General features: G+C 38.5%; 1 protein-coding gene across 3 annotated transcripts in view; it reads left to right on the forward strand.

The window, feature by feature from the left end:
• GRM1 (glutamate metabotropic receptor 1) overlaps nucleotides 1–20,771 on the forward strand; it is a 177,951-nt gene that overhangs the window by 111,243 nt on the left and 45,937 nt on the right. For all 3 annotated transcript variants that reach the window (XM_041469882.1, XM_041469883.1, XM_041469884.1), the window contains exon 3: nucleotides 247–482. In XM_041469882.1, the coding sequence (XP_041325816.1) occupies nucleotides 247–482 (236 nt within the window). The remainder of the gene's footprint in view (nucleotides 1–246; nucleotides 483–20,771) is intronic.

Here is a 20,771-nt window from a genome sequence, read left to right on the forward strand (position 1 = left end):
TAACCTTTCCAGAAGGACAAGGATAAAACCTAATTATTCTGGATGAGTTAATGAGGACTCTGCATGAAATCAGTCAGACTGCTCATTACAAGTCACCATCACTCTGCTTTTTCTGCCTGAATTTTACATCTTTAGATTCCCCATTAATCACTTCCTTCCAAGGGTGCCGGCCCGCCTTTGGCTGGTAGCTTTTCCAAAACCAGCTTTCTGTCTTTGTGTAATAAGTGGTTTTTTGCCTCTTTGCAGTGATGGTTGGGCAGACAGAGATGAAGTCATTGAAGGCTATGAACCCGAAGCAAATGGAGGCATCACTATCAAGCTGCAGTCTCCTGAGGTGCTGGCGTTTGATGATTATTACCTGAAGCTGCGGCTGGACACCAACACCCGCAACCCCTGGTTCCCCGAGTTCTGGCAGCACCGATTTCAGTGCCGCATTCCAGGGCACCCGCTAGAGAATCCTAACTTCCAGAAGAATTGCACTGGTAACTTGTCAAACATTTCAAATATTTTTTTTCCAGTTTTTGAATCTGTGCTCTGGCAAAAAAATTTTCCTTGCTTCTGGTTTGAGTTTTTCATATTGTTTTGTTGGGTTTTTGTTTGGTTTTTCATTAAATGTTTGGTGTTGAGGTTTTTTATTTTGTGAAAACAAAGATGGTGAACTCAAATTGCGCAGATAATGATCCCAGCTCTGGTGGGAGTATATCTGGTGCTTGTTGCACAGCCTTCTCTCAATTTAGTGCTGCTCTGTTATAGAGTGACTTGCTACCATTTTATGCTTTAGGGCTATGCTGAGTGCCCAAGTTTGTAATATGGCTTGTAAAAAATAGACATGAAATTTCAACAAAAATATGAACAAATTTATACTTTCTTTTCACAAAGTCAGCTTTTCTGATAACTGAGGAATCAGGAAATTCACAGACAGTATTACAGCAGAAAACAAATTTTAAGGAAAATTGATGAATTTTAAATATGGCCAGTCATCTGCTTTACCTTTTCTTTTTTTCCCCTTAACCGATTAAAATGTGTACAGTTTATTTCTACTGTATAGCATTCACATAAAAAACATGTCTTTCACATGGAAGTAACTCTTACCTCATAGCAAGGGAAGTATACCTCTGCATAGACAATTTTTCTCTTCCATTCAAAATCTGAGAAAATTAAAATATTTCAGTAATATTAAATTTATTAGTAAATTAAGTGAGAGATAATTATATTTCTATGAAATATTTCCTGAATGATTTTTGCAAATATTTTGTTTGTAGTTTGCAATTATTTAATTTGTAGTCAAAAATGTGTACTTGATAGTAAGGAAGTTATTTCCTTAGAAACAAAACTAATGAAGCCTTACTTTTCATCCATTTCTTTCATATTGTTTACATTTTGATCACCTGTATCCTTTAGCAGTAATCTCAGTTGATCTTCTCATGCTCTCTGAGCTGCATTCCCATATTTTCTAGTTCTTCCCTTTTCCATCAGTAATACTTTCTAATAAAGACTTCCACAGTACCTCTTGTTTCTCCCCTGTTCTGCTATTCACCATTGAGGCTCATCACCAAATACTGTCACTGACTTTAAACTGGCCTGATGTGCTGACTGGCAGCCAGGCTGGCCTGTCTGGGTGCTGGGACTAATAGCAGGCCAGACAGGCTAAATCCATATTGAGTTTACGTTGATAATTTTTCTTCAAATGAGTTATTAATTTTGGACTTTACCAAAATGTTGATTTTTTTTCATGTAAATATTTAATCTGCTTTAGAAATGCTTCAGCTCAGACAAAGAAGTTGATATAGGCTAACAGGGGCAAAAATTGCTAAGGAGAGTTGAGTGATTTATGCACAGTGCAAACGCACAGCCTTCTTTTGTAAGAAAAGAAACTTAAAATTGCATGGTTTTGTTCATTCCATTTACACAAATAGATTTCATGCTGATGAACAAAGGTTCAATTTCGAGATATCTCAGCAGCTGTTATAAACATGGGTATTTTGTTATCCAGCCTCTCTTTGGTTATGAAACTAAAACTGATTCTAGCCATCATAGTCACCTTTTATCTAGGGGATCAAAGGCAAGGGAACTCCCCATGCAGTGACTTCAAAATGGCCAATGTGAGTATTTCTGCACAGAATGTGTAGGTGAGTTTTCAGACAGTGATTGCTGTAGACTCTAAAATTTTACTTAAGCCAAAAAAAAAAAAAAGTTAAGAAAATCATGGAAGAAAATTAGTGGAGGCTATTTTGTTAAGAAAATATCTCACCCCAAACTTTTCAGGATATCCCAGGTTTGAAGTCACTGGATATTGGAGGAGTTCTGAAGAGGTATCATTCACATGTCTGCCCAGCATTCTCAAGGTGTCAGGGACCACTAAATTCTGATAATACTAGTGAAACACAAAATCAATTGTCTACATTGGTAGACTCTGACAGTTAATAACGTCAAGTCAGACATTCAGACATCTTTCCCTCCTCTAGAAAGCTGTCGATTTTTGCATGAAACCTCAAAATATGTGATACTTTTTAGGCTTTGCTGAAAAACAATCAGCTCTTTAATTTGGTGGTGTACCCTCAGGCTTTTCACACACAATTAAAAAAATCCATAAATGTCTCAAGTCACCAAAAGGGAAGCATCACAAGGTATCTTTCCCAATAATGACATACCTACAGAATCAAGAGATCTCCATGTTCCCAGCAAATCTGTGGGCAATATAATACTTATTTTTGCTTAACTACACAGATCTGACTGCTGACTGTCTGGCACCACCAAAGCTTTCTGTGAACATATCTTTATCTGACATTTCTGGATGGTTAAGAATGTCACTTTAAATACTAGCAGCTTCAAAGCTGTTTGGTGGAGACACTCTCTCCAAGGAGGTCTAGTATGACAGTGCCAAGAAACCTCCTTCTTCATCTCTCACAGATTTGGAGGCAGGACTCTTCACAAACTCTCTGTTAAAAAAAGGAGTCTCTTGCCTCTTCCCTCCTTCACAAAGTATCTCCACACACAAATTTCAAGGAGAAAATCCATAATGCTCAATAAATGATAAGCACACATATTTGAAACCCATTAAAAGCGCCAATAGATGATGTGACTTTTTGTGGTACTACAAATTTAAGTACTGCTGTCACTCCTATATCACCCTAGGAAAATAATCAGTAACCAGTATGGTTATCAAGCACCTTATCTCCAGTATATCTAAGAGCATTTTCTCCTACCTCAATATTCCTATGAAAAGGCACATAGGGCCATGCATCATGGAAAAAGCTGAATCCCCTGTGGTCCCAGGAGTCCATGCACATTATTAACAGGTGTTGTGAATATCTCTGGGTCATGACCTCTTTTGTATTACAGAAGTGCTCTGTTAGTCCTTACTGAGAACAAAACACATCCATACTTGAACACAGACAGCAATTCTCGAAGGCAATACTGCTCAAGTTTGTTTTCCATGACTGGAGAGCTAACATCTCAGGAAACTATATGATGAAAAATAGAACCATGTACAAAAGTTCTTGTGATAGGCAAGCATAGTGTAATTGTATTTACACAGCAAGGGTTTTCCTAGGAGCAGACAGAAGCAAGAAAAAAAAAAAATAGAAAAGACAGTGTTGTTCTTTGAATGCCTTATTAAAATATATTCACAATATTTCAACCTATCTATGTTTTGAAAAGGAGATTAATAGCAAAGTTTGTATCTGTTGAGAATTTTCAATTACTGCCTGCCCATTATAATTTACTCACATACAATCTAATCAGTTTACTGAGTAATTTATTCAGAATTGCCACTGGCATGTGAGGTTCAATTTTTATCATTCATGGATAGGCAAGGACTTCTCCTCAAGCAATTACAGCTGCTGCATCTGCAATTTCTCACACCCTGTTACTGTTGAGTCAGCATTAGCTCAGGATTGCATACTCCCTACAAAGAAAGGGAAAGCTAGTTCCTAGAAATCTCCCTTCTCTGATGACAGGAATTACTACTGGAATTCCCTCATTCAGTCTCTGAGAAGACTGATGCTGTCCTTCAGAAATTCTCATATTATACTGAGCCCTGAATGTACATGCACATTTTGGGGAAAAATAAAAAAGTATATCGGCTCTAAGCACTATTGGAAGGAAGCAAGTCTGAGTGTGCTCTACTCCATGAAGGCTGTAGGATGCCTAACAGTTTTCCACAATTTCAGAATAGCTCATTTGGATTACTAGAACTAAGTAGTAGTAGCAAAAAATTCTTGGGAAGAGAAGAAATCCATCAAGACTGTTGCAGTTACTGCTCATTTAGGTCATCCCTTCCTGCAAAAATTAAACAACTTACTTTTCCCACTTGGGTGGCAACCAAATGAGTGGGAGCTCTTTTTGACTCATTCTTTGCAATGTTTCAGCCAAATGCCTCTTGTAACAGAATGCCTTTCCCTATTCCTCTCTCCTTCCCTCTTTCTCCAGCTGCTATAGGAAATATTCTTCCCCAATAGGATTCAAGTATAGAAATTTTATTACATGCACATATATTGGATCTGGCTGAGATTGGCTTAACTTTCCCCACAGCAGCCCTTACAGTGCTGTACTCTGTATTGGTAGCTAGAAAAGCATTGGTAACACACCAGTTTTAGGGCACTGCTGAGCAGCGTTCACACAGCATTGAAGCTCTCTCCCACCACACACCCCCACCCTCAAGGGCTGGTAGGCTGGGAGTGAGCAAGACAGCAGGAGGGGGCAAAGCCAGTTGACCCAAACTGACTAGAATTTCCACACCATATGAGGTCATGGTCAGCAATAAAGGATGAGAGAAAGGTGAGAGAGCGTTTGTTATTAAGGCATTTTTCTTGCAAAGCAATACACTGAGACCCTATTTCCCAGGAAGAAACTGAACATCATCTGCTGACAGAGTTAGAGAATATATTCTCCTTTTCTTCCATGGTCTTTGGGGTTTTTTTTTATCAATCTACCTTTATTTCGACACATGGGGTTTTAATTTTTATTTTATGTATTTTTCTCCCTTGTCCTGCTGAGGAGGAGGAGTGAGAATGTGTCTTGGTGGGCACCTGTCAATGTACCACAGTAGAAACACATTTCTCCTAGAAGTTATTCTCCTAGAGTTTCCTGGATATCTAGCTGGCCAAAACCACTTCCAGTACAAAGTTACTTTTAAATTATCTGTGCCGCTAAGGTACTTGTAATGTATCCCATGTAGCTGCTATAGTCTGTAGGAAACAAAGCATGCCTTACAGCTCTGCATGGACCCCTGACACATAGCAGAATTCAGAAATTCACAACATTCTTCATGGCCTTCAGAGGAAGTCAGAACAGAACATAGTGTTCTAACTGTAACAAAAAAGGCTGTTTCTGAATTTGAGGTACTAAGTATCTGACTTAGGATGGACCTGACAGAAAGTTCCCTTAGCACACAGCCTCAGGCACTGCCCCAAGAAACAGTCCCTACTTATCTCTGTTCATTAGAAAACTCAGCCTTTTCTCCATTTTGCAGATTGTACACTGACAGCAAGGTTAAATGATAGACTGTGTATGTCAGACAACAGAGTTCAGAGATTTTTCCAACAGACTTAGGAATGTTTTCTTAGGATGTTTTTTCTCCTTCCTGATCTCATAGCCCAAATGGAAGTCTGGGTGTTTTTTTTCCACACAAAAATACACTGGCTTATCTTTCTCTGTTGCATGTGGTGAACCCACATAGATCAAAATTAAATGCAAATCATACTCACACAGAAATGATGCAGTGCAAACACTTGTAGGTATGTCTAAAAGCTCTTTCACAAAATGCCTTATTCTCCTCCTGACAGATAATACAATGGCTGGAGTTTATGTAAACCAGGTGGGCTGAGTCCTTCTCTGCACCACAGGAGACAGTTATGAAATTGGTAATGGAACTGATGCAAATAACAGATTATGCTCACAGCAGTTCATCTGCTGGTTCAACAAAATACATTGGCAGGCAATCAGCACAAACATTTTTCAATAGAGCAAAGTGGAACAAAGTGGGCAATTCATGATTCATTCATCGATTCAATTGATCTTTGTGATGAAGGGTTATTTGTCAGTGAATGTATTTTTTGCAGATAAGAACAAGAAATATAGATATTTTTTGTTCCAAAGGAAGTCATAGTCCAAGTTCCCTTTAGGACACTTACTCGTACTTTGGTCATGCCATAAGGATTTCTTTGTCTGCTAATTCCTTGTCTTGGCCCAAGAGAACTACAAGCAATCAGTCTGAGTGCATCCAGAATCACAAGGATCATAGGACCACTCAGTCTAGAAGGTAGCTCAGGAAGACTGTAGTCCAACTCCCTGTCAAAGCATGGTAAGTCATCAGTTCAGATCAGGTTGGTCAGGCCTTGAAAACCGCCAAGGTAGCACAGTGTGTCTGGGCAACCTGTTCCACTATTCAAATGTGAAAAAGTTTGGCCTCATATCTAAAGAGAGAGTCTAAATCTCTCTTGTTTCAATATATGCCTATCATCTCTTATTCTTCCACCAGACCTCACTATGAAAACCTGCCCCTCACTTCTTCATAACCACCCCATAGGTATGAGATGCTGTTGTAAGGTTCCCCTGCAACCATCTATTCTCCAGGCTGAACAAGCCCAGGCCTTTCAGTCTGCCCTCAAAGGCAAGGATTGCAGCTCCAGATCATCCTGACTGCCCTCTGCTGCAGGTACTCCAGGTTAGCATTGTCTTTCTGTATTAGGGATTCACAAACCACATGCAGTGTTCTAGGTGCAGCCTGATGAGTGCCAAGTAAAGGATGGTGGTAGTGGTTAGATAATGCCATGCCTCAGTCACTGGTTGTGCTGCTGTTACCATCCTGCTTACAGGATGGTGTTTGCCGTCACTCTTGCCAAGGATCTGCATGTCCACCCTATTCTTGTGTCAAATTTGTTCCTAAGAAGGTGTATTTTTCCCATCTCCTCTCTGCAGCAGATATAAACTTTCACCATACCTGGCCAGTTCTGCAAGACCACCACAAATTGTCATAACATATTAAATCATGAACAGAAGATAATGATAGCAGAAGAAGCTTGGGAAGAAGGCTAAATATTCTGGAAGAGTCATTTATGCTTTGGTATGAAAAAAGCAGAGTCATACTTCTTGAGATGAAAATGTCATGAATATAGATTATATTGTGACTGTAAAGACCTTGGGCTACATTTGGTACGGCCATAATCTGAAAGAGATGTGGAGCACAGGGCAGAGGTGGTTTAGGTATTAGAGACTCACACAGCAATACAAAAAGCAGTGCAGTGTTGCATGAACATACCAGCTCAAATAGTGTATTTGTGTCTTATCTGTGGAATATTATCCAATCATTTCAACAATTGGTTCTGAAGTCAAAGGGTTGTTAACCTCTAGTTAAGATTTCTCTGAAAAGCATCCCTAAGTGTTTGCCACCATTATCACCCACTCATTAAAAAATAACTAGTTTTATCCCATCCAGACTCACAGTTCTTATAATTTTAGTGAAAAGTTTTGGGTATTTTTCTGACGTAGGATATCTGTGGTTTAGAAATGGTACTCCCCAATTCAGTGCCCCTGCCAAGACTCTTCCAAACTAGATGCCACTCGCTTACTCACCCCTTCCTCTTCCTGGTCCAGGAATGGAGTTGAGAATTAGAGGCATAAAAGGTGAAAGTCATGGTTTAAGATAAGAAAAATTTACTGGAAACAAAAATGAAATAAGAAAGTGAACAACGGCAGTACAGTGGTAGCAATAGAAGGTATAAGACAAAGGAACAAAGAGATGATTTACATGAAAAACTACAACAAATACTAACCAACTCTTCCGCACCACACCACCTTTTCTCCCACAGGAGGTGAACATAAGAGAAAGTCCCTTTCCCTCACCTTGGCAATGATGCAAGATGATATCAAATAATGTTACAGTCTTGGCTACAGCCCCTCCCAATGATTTTGACTGAAACAAGGAAAAGGATAATAACATCTTTTTTAGGAGATCTACAGGGCCTTTACTCATGCCTGTCATGATGTTTGTTTTTTCTGGTTTTGTTTGTGAAGTTCTCCTTGATTGTATTTATTGCACCAGATGGGAAGACAAAAGACTGATGGCTGCCTATTCCCATCCTGAGACACAGTTGTACTTGGCCAGTGCATCTTTCAGATTACATCCAGGCACCAGTAATGTAGTTCAGAGCTTCTCTTAATCAAGAACTTTTTTCTTAATACTCACCCTACTTCTAATATATCTACATGAGATGAACATGGGGTTCTCCTTTTCTCATCTCAGTGGACAACGCACTCAGGATGTCTACTTGATTTTTCCACACTTTTCTGAAGGAGTGAATGCATTTCCAGTGAAAGCTGGAATCTGAGTTGTTTCCAGAGTTGGACAAATTAGATCCAGCAGACATTACTAGGGCTCATCCTGGTGTGTCAGACAAGTGTGCAGGTGTTTCTCTGAGAACATTCTTCTTATCTCAGCATCTGCTGGGCTCCTCCATGGAGCACCTGTCCCATGAGATTTTTCATCAGCAGAAGCACCTACACTAGGAATTACTGCCACTACAATAATTCAGAAAAAGTAATTATAAGACAACACCTGGGTGTGCCCTCTGTCGTCAGCTACTGCTGGTAAATCACCTTTGTGATGTATAGGAGACATATTTTTAAGCTTTTGAAGAAGCAATCAAGCTATTGACATGCCATAATTTCTTCAAAATATATTTTACCTTTAGTATGCTGTGAGTTGTCCATGCTCACCTCTGCTGTGCATTTTCATTACATACTTAGGTCCTGTATCACACTCTTTCTTCCTCAGTATGAGGCAGGAGATCCTAGTGATCCCAGGAGGGGTCAGGACTGATTGTGATTTCATTGGCACCTAGATCGAAGACTACTGGGGACAACTTGTCTGAAAATATTCTAGTTGCTACCTTTCTTAGTCAAGTCTTTTCTACAGCAGATAAGACAGGAGAGTTGTAGTTTCATTTTATTTCCCTATGTTACAGGCAGCTTTTAAGTCTTAAAGATGAGAAGGATTAATAATGTGCTTATCTGTGATAAATCATGTAAATTATTTGGAAAAGATGTAATGGCCAGGTTTTTGTTCATTTCATTCTAGCTTTTTGTGTCCATGTTTGGAAAAAACCAGTAATAATTATCTTAAATTTTGTATTTCCAAAAGTACTTTTAAACTTGTCTGTCTATAAGTATACAATAAAAATAAATATCTTTCTTCTTTTGGGACCTATAACAAAAAAAAAAAAAAAAAAAAAAAAAAAAATTTAAATAAAAAAAAAAAAAAAAAAAAAAAAGACATTATCATGAAATAAAGGAGAAGAGCAATATTCATGTGCCTTTGTAAACAGCATATAACATGGTTTACAGAACATGCATATTACAGCAGCATTTCACAAAAGTTTTCTGAATCTACACCTACATTTTCCATTCTGGATTTTAACAGTAAAAGCTTGCACTTCTGGGCTTAAAAAATCCTCAAGTAGGCTTGTGACATTCACCCTTCTCCATTACATGGATAAACTGATGGTGCTACTAAGGAAGAGGACACCTGAATCATGCTCCCTTGTGCCTCCTTCAGACTTCTGTCTCCTGTGCCTTGAGAGAGACAGGGCCACTCCTGACTGCTCAGATTGCCACGGATGATTTAAACTTTTATCAGGACTACAGTGAGGACAAAAGCACACAATTAAAACAAAAATTTACTTGTTCCTAGAAATCAATTGTTTGTGCAGGTTGTGCATCAGAACAATTAGCAGAGATATAAACATTTAACCAAACCAGGAAGTCATCCAGATGAAATAACACAAGTAACTGATCTGAACACAAGACAAACTGCTTTCTGTCAGACCCCATGTCTTTTATTAAATTATATCTTCCATTTCCTCATTTACCTGTAGGTGGAAAGTTTTAAACTCAGCTTGCAATTTTACAGGTTGTCATTACTGGCAGCACTACCCCATAAATACAGGTGCAAAGGAGAAGCAGTGGAGGCTAACACATGTAGGCACAGTCCTACATTCTCACACCTGTCTAGCTGCAGACTAGATGCTCTTTGCACACAAGGATATTTTCTGAAAAATAGCCAGTAGCGTTCTTAAAATAAATGGGTTCCTCTTAAAAGATTGTGGGCATGCAGTGACATAAAGAACAATAAATTATGAGCCTGAGTGATAAAACCTAAACCATGAAAACCACAGAATTTCCTATTCAGAATATGCTGTATTGGTATCCACAGGGAGAATAATCTGATGGAAGGTGTGTGGTCTGAAAAGTAGCTGCTAGAATCAATCTCTGTTTTCCCATTCATACTGGGATGTCTGGGGAAGTGCAGAAGTCTGCTTGTATGGAGAGAGTTAGGGAAAAATGATAAGATACTGCATCGACACTGGGTTTCTGGCTGAGCCAGAAATCCACTGTAGCACAGCAAGGCACTAGACCAGATGATTTCAAAATGTTTCCTCCAGCTGAGATTTTTGAGATTCATAAGGTAGAAAGTAGCTTTGGAGGAGCCCACAAGTTCAAATCTTCCATTTAACTCTGGATTCAGGCTCAGCTCCATAGGAATGAAAAAGCAGGGCTGTTTTCTTCAAAGCAGTAGCACTGTACACATCATGCTAGGCAGTGAACTGTCTACTTTCTGCAGAGGCCAGCTTAGTCTGCTGCTTTTTCTAGGCCTATTTTGTCTAAAAATACATACCACGGGGGCCTGTTTTCTTGAGAGGTCTCAAGATCTCTTGTTTTCTTCATTGTCACATTTGGCTACACCCAGGAAAACAAGAGGTGGGCTAAAATTGATGCTTTTAAAATTCTTTCAGATCACAAAGAATTCTGCTTCTGTTTTATTGTTGAATTTGAAATGTGACTACAGATTAGGGCCACTTATTTTATCTTCTGATTTGCTTAGCTGTACTTTGCTTCTAGTCACTTATGCATTGTGCTTGTGCAGACATTGTTCAGAAACTCCTAATCTTAGCTAAGCTTTAAGAAGGATCATCTCTGTGTTACTGAACACAGCCCTGGGCAGGTGTCCAGGTGAGGGGACAATAAAGTGGGTCTTTGTGATCTGTGTATTTGTGGTTAAATTATTACTTAATGCAAGGGTTAAAGGGAACACATGGGTGCTCCTAACAATCATTTGAAAAGTATGCTTAATTTCACCAAAAACCGTGAGTTTACTCTGCTAATTTATAACATAGCCCAGCTGGTTAGGGTGGCCAAGACTACTCTGTAGTTCCAGAGCGGCTGCAGCATCTGGCTTTGGTCCTGGGAAGCCAGGGGTTTTTCTGTAAGAAGCTGCATGTTCACAGGACTGCTGTGTAGCCTGAGCCTTGCTCATTGGATAGCCATGTGGCTCCAGACATGTGACTCCAGACATGTGGCTCCAGGAAGCCAGCCCTTCACACAGAGGCTGTCTTGTGTGAGGATATGGACTATTAAAAACAAAAACAAACGCAAAATCAACAGCAATCTTGGCAAAAGAGAAATTTGGAGTAAGCTATATTTCTGCAGAAGTAAGGCACATTGGTGTTCGTGTTGATTTGTATTCTGACAGCTAATGCTGGTGGTTTTTAATAGCACCTTAGCATTGAGAACAGAAGTGAGGAAGAAGGTTTGTTCTCTTAGAATAATAATAACAAAAACATTAAAAGAAAGGAAAAACCAGTAGTACTGGCTGATGGGTGGTACAGACAAGAATTCTGAAACCCTTCTAAAATCAATAGTGATTTAAAGCACAGTAAATAGTGAATATCTTTCCTGGCTGCTCTTTGTACTCAGGTAGAACTACTGGAATTTAAGACAGGAAAAGACCAGTTATGCCAGCTAGTTTGTGTCCTACCATGAGATTTTGACCCACACTTCTGAAGACCTCAGAATCTCAAGCCCATACACTGACTTAGACATTTACAAATATAAATCAATGGAGGGAAGAAAGTTTGTGATTTGTTCCATTTTCTGTCTCCATGACACATAGAAACATAGATGAATATGTGTATCTTATTACAGTCATCATACTTTTCCACTCTAAAGACCCTGACCTTCATTTTGGGTTTTGTGCTGGTGCCATATATTTAACATATACTGAGAATAGATCTCTTGTAAATTCCTTTGCCTCATTACATTCTGTGGTTAATATGAAAATTGCTTATTTTCAACTCTGAACCAGCATTTTCTGATGAAGATGCTCAAAATTAGGATCTTCAAGTGCATGTTCTGAGACCTAGATAAACTGGCCTGATTTTTAAGAGTACTGATCTCCCATTATTTCCATGAAAGTCAACAGCAGCTAGAGAAGTTCAGGCATTAATCAAGTCAATTAATTAGGTACCTGAATATGTATTTAGGTTCCTAATTTAAGTATTGTATGGTGGATAATGTTCTGAAAGCTGCAGTACAATTACTGAGTTCCATCTCTTTCTTTCAGATAAGGTCTCAGACTACATATAAAAAGCATGACACCTGAAATATAATTTGTCCTATTTCCTGAACTTTCCATTTTTCTATTGTAGTGTGTTACAATGGAACATCTACAAGGGTATCGGACTTGACTTCTTTTTTCTTTTTATTAAGAGTGAAAACTCGATTAAAACTAGCCAAATAGCATAAAAATCTGTATACATTCTTTTACATATGTAAATGAATTTGATTTTGAGTGTGTTCATTCCTGTCTCATGTAAGAGTAGCAGCAACTTATTATCTGCTAGGCTTGTTCCAAATAACTGATCTGTTAAGAATAGTAGTTCTAAATATGTCTTTAATTGAGTGTGCGAATAAGGCAGCAAGCTACCTAAGGGAGAGGGGAAGACTCAAGACTGGGATTTCTTTCTTTTTGTTTCTCCCCAGAAGTTCAGGTCATGTAGAAAATGGTCTCTGTGGAATCCTGTTCTTAGAGAATCTTGGTCAGGATCCACATGGCACTGGGAGAAGGCTGTGAAGAAAGCAAGAGAAGGCAGATCCAAGGTCTCTGTGATAATAACTACATTAAATAATATTAGGATTAAACTGGTGCCTGAGGCCTTGGGAGCATGGACATTTGTGGGACCCTGCAGAGTTTGAGAGAGGCTCAGAGATAGTTTATTGTTGAACTGTAACTGACAGAGGTTAAATTAAATCCTCTGCTTTCGTATTCCCAAGGGGACGGAAGAAAAGAAGAGAAAATCATAATGTGAAGAATACCACCACCACTACCACTGCAAAATAACTGCCCAACAAAACCCATGACACCAGATGAGAATACGGCCTCTGAACAGGCTAAGACAGATGAAAAGCCATTCCATTCCATTCCATTCCATTCCATTCCATTCCATTCCATTCCATTCCCACTGCTCGTGAATCTTCCATTAAAATAACTGTGCTGCTGCCTATGTCCTTTAATTGCAAAGGCTGAGACTGACCATTCAAATGCCTTTGCTGGCATTAAAATTTAGTCAGCTAATGAATAATAAGATGGATTTTAAATGCTATATTAGGATTTGAAATCAGCGTCTTTGTTGATTATATATACAAACCATTCAATCAATGAAAAAGGTCATCTGGCATATTTTATTGCTGATTATAGGATGAAATATTAATTTCTAATTTAAATAGGAACTGAGAAATTATATGTTGCTGCAGAAGGTGAATAATAATTTCAAATAAGTAAAAGAACATATTGTGGTCATTTTGTAGTCAGACTGTACGCAGTCCAGCATTTGAGGAAAACAAAGTAATAATAATAATTATTCGTAAAGATCTCATCATAATTGCTCTCTGTTTCAAAAAAAGGATGCTGGAATCACCTCATGTTCTCTTCCATGTTGTTTTTTTTTTTTTTTCCTAGAATGAATATGTAATTTAATGTTATGTCCTAACTATCTGAATTAGTGTAGATTTCTTTTAAGCCTAAACTGCTTCTGACTTGATAGATTCCCAAGCTCAGAATCAATATTTTATTGATTTCCAGTTTAAAGTCTTGAGTATCATGTTTGAGTATTTGACCATAATAAGCCACTGTATTTCCATGTGATTTCCTGTTCATTTTCATGAGCCTTCCAATACGTGATCACAGTATTTTCATCAGGGATGAACTTCCATAAGCTTGAATGGCTGAATATTGATTATTTTTATGATCTGCAAGTAGATGAAATATCTTTACAACTTACTTGCTTCATGATGGAGTTGATTCCAAACATTTTCATTAGAGTGTGCATAAAAATGGATGTCCACAACTTTATTTCATTATGGCATTTTAAGTATGCTTCTGGTTTGGCACGTGACTGCAGCCATGAAAACAATGGCCCATAAATACAAAGTCATGCTTCTTTTCAAACCATTTGTACTGATGCTTACTTGGGAGTATAAGATACAGGAAGTGATTTATTTCAAATAGGGGAAGTTATTTTCTTCTGTTGTTTCCCAGTGCATTAATTCCAAAGAACAGGAATTAAGACAACAGCCAAAAGGAGGCAAACAATAACTTTGAAACATTGCATTTGTGGCAGGTTTTTGTTATCTTGCTTCACTGTTGAACATTCTGTGAATTGTACTTCTCAAGCTGATTTCATTGAAGTGCACACACAAATATTCACAAGTATGAGTCTTTTATTATTCTTTGAAATGGGCTGATTTTTTTTCACTTGGCACTGAGATATACGTTGTAGATCCTTCCGTTTCTATTTCATTAAAACCCAGTCCTGACTGCAGAGCTATTTCATCAAGATCATTCCACTGAAAGCTAGGAACAAAGGGAAGCAATGCTAAAATGTCCTGCCAAGCCTTTAACAGTTCATAGCAATGGATGTGTACAGAAGGGGTTTCAAATGCCAGCTTGCAGGCTTGTTTAGAGAAGAAGGAGTCTCAGCATATCATCCTCATAGGGCCATAAATCCTACTTTTTTTTTTGGTAAGTAAAAATTTTTATGAGGAATTTTAGCCTAATGGGAAGAAACACAGAGGCTTCAGGCCATATCATCCCCTACAGAAGCTTTATTAGGCTGATGAGCTTCTGTTAAGCCATCTGCTCTAGGTGGGTTTCTCTAGATCTGCATTTAACAGCATGTCTCCCTGTACATGAACTTGTGGAATTTCTCTGCTTGTTACCTAGTTTCTTGCTCCTTTCCCTCTTGCTTTTGTGGACTTATACACTTGCAACTTTTCAACTCTGTGATCAGTTTCTTCAGCTCTTGGTGACAGCAGTTATAAACTCACGGGAACAATCTGTGTAGATTGCAAAACCTGTGGTGTTGGAGAGCTACACCTTGCCAGGGGAGCTTAATGAAGGAAGAGACAGCACTCTCCTGGGGCTCCTGGCATGCAGACAGATGTGCTGTTAGCGTGGCCCTCAGGTGGTGCATTATATTTCCCTTAAAGTCCTTTCTATCACTGCTAAACAGCACAAGAGACAGAGTAGGAAATGTGGATTTATGGAGAAGGGGAAAAGGAATCTTTTTCTCCAACACAGCCTCCCACTCCAATGATGAAGTTCTGACAAAGCCATGCTGGCAATTGCTGCAAAGGCCTCCAGCTTTCCTCCATCCTTTCCTGAAGGCAGACAGGGACTGCGGCATTTCACGTCAGCTATAAGTGCTTGTGAATATGTAATATCTCACCCAGACGTGCCCTCTCTGCTCAGCCCTGCATTGTCCTGCGGCATCAGGCGTGCCCAGTCTTCACATTCACTTGTGGTTGCAGGCACCCCTAGGAAAATGACAGTCTTCTCATCCCCTGCTTGGCTTCTCTGGGACACAGAAAGGACACTTTCTACTCTCCTGGACAAAGGCACACTAGAACACATCTTCATCATCTACCTCTTCATCATACCTCTACAAGCTATGTGCATTGTCTCTTGCTGCTCCTCCTGGAGTCATATTGTTGTGTGAGAGTCTGAATGTCCATGGGAAGAGGCAGGAAGAGCAGAGGGGGGAGCAAACTTCAGACTCTTGTATCTGTTTAGCAAAGTCTGCAGACTGGTAAATGAAGGAGGAGTTAGATCAGTTTCCTTCTGTTTAGCTCCCAAGTCATGTGGTGAATTCAGACTTGGCATAGGGCTGGCAGCACTGCTGGGTCCCCTTTCTCCTGCCCTGTGCTTAGAGACTCTGACACTCGCTCTACATCTGATTAATGAGTGAGTCAGCAACTCGTACAGTCATTTCTCCTCACAATGTTTCAGCTTCACTGTGGCACTCTTGTATTTGTGTATGCCAGACTTGTTCCAGAGTCTTTGACACTAAGCTCTTAAAGCCCTAATGTGCTTACATAACATGATATGGAGAACCAAGACAGTAAATTTAATTAAATCTTTCCCCACTCCTTCTGACACACAGGGAGAAACAAAAGGAACTTCTTTTTGAACATTGGGGAATAATGTGGCATACTCATAAAAGCAGCAAAGAAATTGAAGCCACTGGTGGTGTATAGTATATATAAAATGGGTACTCATCTTAAAAGGTTAAGGTGTTAGATATCTGAAATGAAGGAGAACCTGTACCTTGATGGCTGAATTCACATTCTGATTTCATGGAGTTGACATCTGCAAAAGATATGCTGGTAAAAATAAATTTTAAAACACCAAATCCTTTTAAATTCAATATCAACTTTATTTCAAGTGAAGAATTTCATCAGTGATTTGACAAACTTTGCTAGTGATAAAAAATAACCCCCTCCATACAAATACTGCTGCAATTACCATCCTTTTAATGCCTTAGAGAATTCCAGTGCAAATTTTTGAGGAGCTTTTGCTGAACACACAGCTTTCAAATGGGTGTTTCTATTCTCTTCTCTCTAGTTTTATATAGAATAATAGAAATACAGTAATCCCAATTAAAAAAACAACATTCACCAGATGTAATAAAGCAGTAGTATCTGAGAGTCTCATAGATTTTACCATGCTCAGAGAGAAAATAGCAGGGTGTCTCAACTGGTAACTGTAATTGTATCCTAGCTTTTCAGGGAAAAATACATCAAATGTAATTGCATGAATTTAATCTCTTTGCTCAGGGAAATAAAAACCATTTGAAGAATGGAAGCAAAACCTTTCTGATTTAATGACATCCTGAAAACAAAGTCTGAAACCCCGTGAACTTCATTTATTGCTTCATGAGTACTATAAGATGTCAAATGTTTATCAGCATGTTTCAAAATCTGGTGTAGAACGTGCATTTTTAAAGATATTCTTTCCTATTAGCTTCTCCTGCGAAAGCTCTTCTTCCTCTCTGTTACTGTAGGACACGAGAAAACATGACGCAGACACGCTGCTGCTCTCAAGGAAGGAAAAAAAGGGAGTTTATTTTCTGACTCCAACATTTATAGATTTCCAAAGGTGACAGTGGATTGGAGGATGAAAGCGCCACCTCTCCAATGACACTGGACAAACTAACAGTCCATCAAATTTCTCTTCCTCTAAAAAAGAATGCAAAACAATAAGTTGTTTACAGAAAGTGTGTGAGAAAGTTTGCTACAAGAATGCAAACATCAGAAGGCTTAGAAAATCTTAAAAAATCAAAGGAACACCTCTCTTGCCAAAAGGTGGAGGAACTTGCAGTTCTAGATGGAGAAATGTATTGCTTCCTATAGAGTGGCAACGTGGTGATCGGGGGACATTAGGGAAAGATCTTTTCCTACATAACAATACTAAATCCTTCCTTAGCCTTACCTAACAAATAGAGGAGCTCCGTCCAGACAGATAGTTCACATACAATGGGAATTGAGTTTCCTGTTTCATCTTGTGCCTTTCTGATAGCTCTATCCTCTGTGTATGGGATCCCTGAAAGGGACATCTCCTTTCTTTCACTGTATTCAGCTGCCTCTTGGACTTGCCTCCCTGCTGCAAAGATACAGACACCAAAGTGAGAAGTAAAGTGGTAGCATTTGCACATATCCTGTTCTGTTTGAAAACAGAATAGTAACTGGTTTTCTGGGAACAGAAGCCATAAAAGAAACAATAATTTACCATGATGGGATCATTTGTTGTAGGTTGAATGAAACATATATTATGGTCTGTGAGAAATTTTTCAGCCTATCAATTCTTTCTCATGAAAATTGAAAAAGTTTTTTTAAATTGAGAATGAAGCAAAGCCTTGTTTTTTTCTGAACATCTTTTGGCTTGGAAAATATGCCTCCCCCAGGTAATTTTTCCACAAATTATTGGTGGTCACGTTATAGCTTGCACATAGAAACAGCAAAGTCATTGAGACAGCCCACGACAAGTGGAACCTGTGCCTCTGATTCACAATCGCCTGTTCTAGTCACCAAATCATGGGCCTCTCCCTCATAGGTAGTGAGCTACAGCTTGAAATGCCTTGGAAAGCAGGCATAGGAAAATAAAACTTCAGGAATTCTTGTTACTGCATATTTGATTGTGTGCTGGAAAAAGTTTTTGGATGTTTGCATATAGAATAAATGACTTGTTGCCTGTGACTTGTTTTCTGACATAGTGAGTACAAAGTTCACTTTTTATTCTTCACAAGTGCAGATTTCATTCAGCCATACAATATTAATGAACAGAACGTATTTTTTATCAAAAAGGTGATATGAAGAGAAAAAAACCCAAAAGATGAACAAGTTTTAAACACACCATCTTGTACTTATCACATCTAGAGAAATTATAACCTCTGTTACTCATTTTGCAGTGCCTTGAAGTGAAATTTATTAAATAATTTTGTTGTTATCTTTGAAGTTAGATAATGTAAAAAGATGTTACAAATAGAATATAAGAGGGAGTGAGCTGGCAATGTTTCTAAAACATTTGAATCAATAATGGCAAATGAGTTAAAATAAATGAAACCCTTTGCAAAAAATATTTTATATAATCATAGTTTGGAATGGTTAGAGGATTAGCCATTATTGAATGTTCCCATGTGTGGAACGATAAGCCAGGGGAGAAGACTGACCTGTCTGAACAGATAACTTTGGCTGGAACTCAAGGGAAAAAAAGGAGAGTTCATGGCATTTGAGTGAAGGGGCAACCAACTCAGCAGGAGTGCCAGGATTTCATGAGGTTATGCAGGGAGAAAATTAGAAAGGCCTAAGTCCAGCTGGAGCACAATCTGGCTACTGTCATAAAAGATATTAAAGGGGTTTTTGGTGGACTTTGCAATGTCAGGTTAAGGGTTGGACTCAATGATCTTGAAATTATTTATGAACCTAAATTATTCTATAGTTTTAACTAAAATTAAAAATTAATTTTTTTCAAGGAATTGGTGACAAAACAGAAATGTAGAATTTGCTACATTTTATCTCCTATGTGCACAAAGATAAAACCATAATTAAATATTTAAGCATCTAACTAAAATAGTTTCAACTTTTCTAAGTAGCCAAATATCCTAAAATTTTACAAAAATCACCATTAACTAAGTTTGTTCATCACCATTAATGTGTCATTTAGTTTCCGGAATAACCTTTAGTTGCTACCTTTAGAGTCCCAGATTTAAAATGACTGGTCAGGTCAAAATGCTGACCTTCTGCCCTGCTCCTTGCAATATCCTATGACCCAAATTTGTTGTGGTCGAAGTCTGTCAGGTCTTCTTTAGCATGAGATAGTGTGAGATATGTGACATCCAGTGTTTTCCAAGGACATGCTATGACATGCAAACAAACAAACCTGCACAGAGGAAGATGAGCAAATTTTCTTAAAGCCATTGTGGGTTCTTTTGTTTCATTAGAGTTTTTTAAATTTCAGTTCTGCTGGACCTGACCAGAGTTAAACCAGATTATTAAGGGCTTTGTTCAAAGGGCTCCAACTGCTGACAGGCTTGAAGCATTGGCCATCTCTGTAGGAAGCCTCTTCCAGTGTTTGTTGGAAGTGAAGGGGAGGACAGGGAACCTGCCTCCACAATTTTTCCAATGGATATGGACATTTTCTAGGAACCTGGGTACTGCTCTACCAGTTCATACCCAGCATTTTTTTGGGGGAAGCCCTCTTTACTCCTTGGCATATGCAACCAAAGTATGGGAGATTTTTTAATTTCGCTTCATTTTCCCAGTGAAATTTTGCCCCCAGTTGTCCTTCCAGATTTTTTTTCCATAAATTAGCACTCACATTCAATGCAACCATCACTCATGTTGTAACTTACAAAAAAGCAAAAATCTCATTTGGCCTTCCCATGAAGCATGGCAGTCCTGAAAAGGACAACTGCAAATTGAGAAAGCAGTATATTCAATTTTTAATACCTTCATACTTCTGTTAGGATCACCAGAAATGAAGACAGGTGGTAACTTTTTATTTCACCCTAAACATTCAGCAGATGACCATAGCAAATAATAAAACTGTCTGCCTACTCCAGATGAAATATTGTCTTTTATGACAATTTTGCTGAACAGATTTTGGCTTTTTAAGCTAATCAAGAGTCATCTATGAACAGACTGTGTTCTTTATCAAATGTCTGTGTTTGCTCAAAATTTGCCAACTGGCTATATTCCCCAACCAAAATGTTTTTACATTTATTTCCGTCACAAATTCCCTCCTGCCCTAACCTTTCTGAGGACTGCAAACGAGTAATATTTGGTGCTGACTTTTATATTGAATATCAAGAGATATCTCCTATCTTTACTTTTACATGGTAGTTAACTCATATCTTGCCATAATTCCAATAACACTTTTTTTCTTTATTTCAGCTTGTCAAGTGGGATTTGCAAAATACACTCTCTGTTCTCAAGAGCACTGCTAGCTCCACACTAACTTCACAGTAAAAGCACTAAATTAAATTCATGGCTGCTTCACAGTCACATCCTTCTGAGGACTTAGCTGAAGCTGGTATTATTTAGCTGCGAGGTGCATTACAGTAAATGGAAAAATTAAGAGTGATTTTCATGAAAATTTG

Source organism: Pyrgilauda ruficollis, unplaced genomic scaffold, assembly GCF_017590135.1.
Source record: "Pyrgilauda ruficollis isolate IOZ18807 unplaced genomic scaffold, ASM1759013v1 scaffold24, whole genome shotgun sequence".
NCBI lineage: Eukaryota > Metazoa > Chordata > Aves > Passeriformes > Passeridae > Pyrgilauda > Pyrgilauda ruficollis.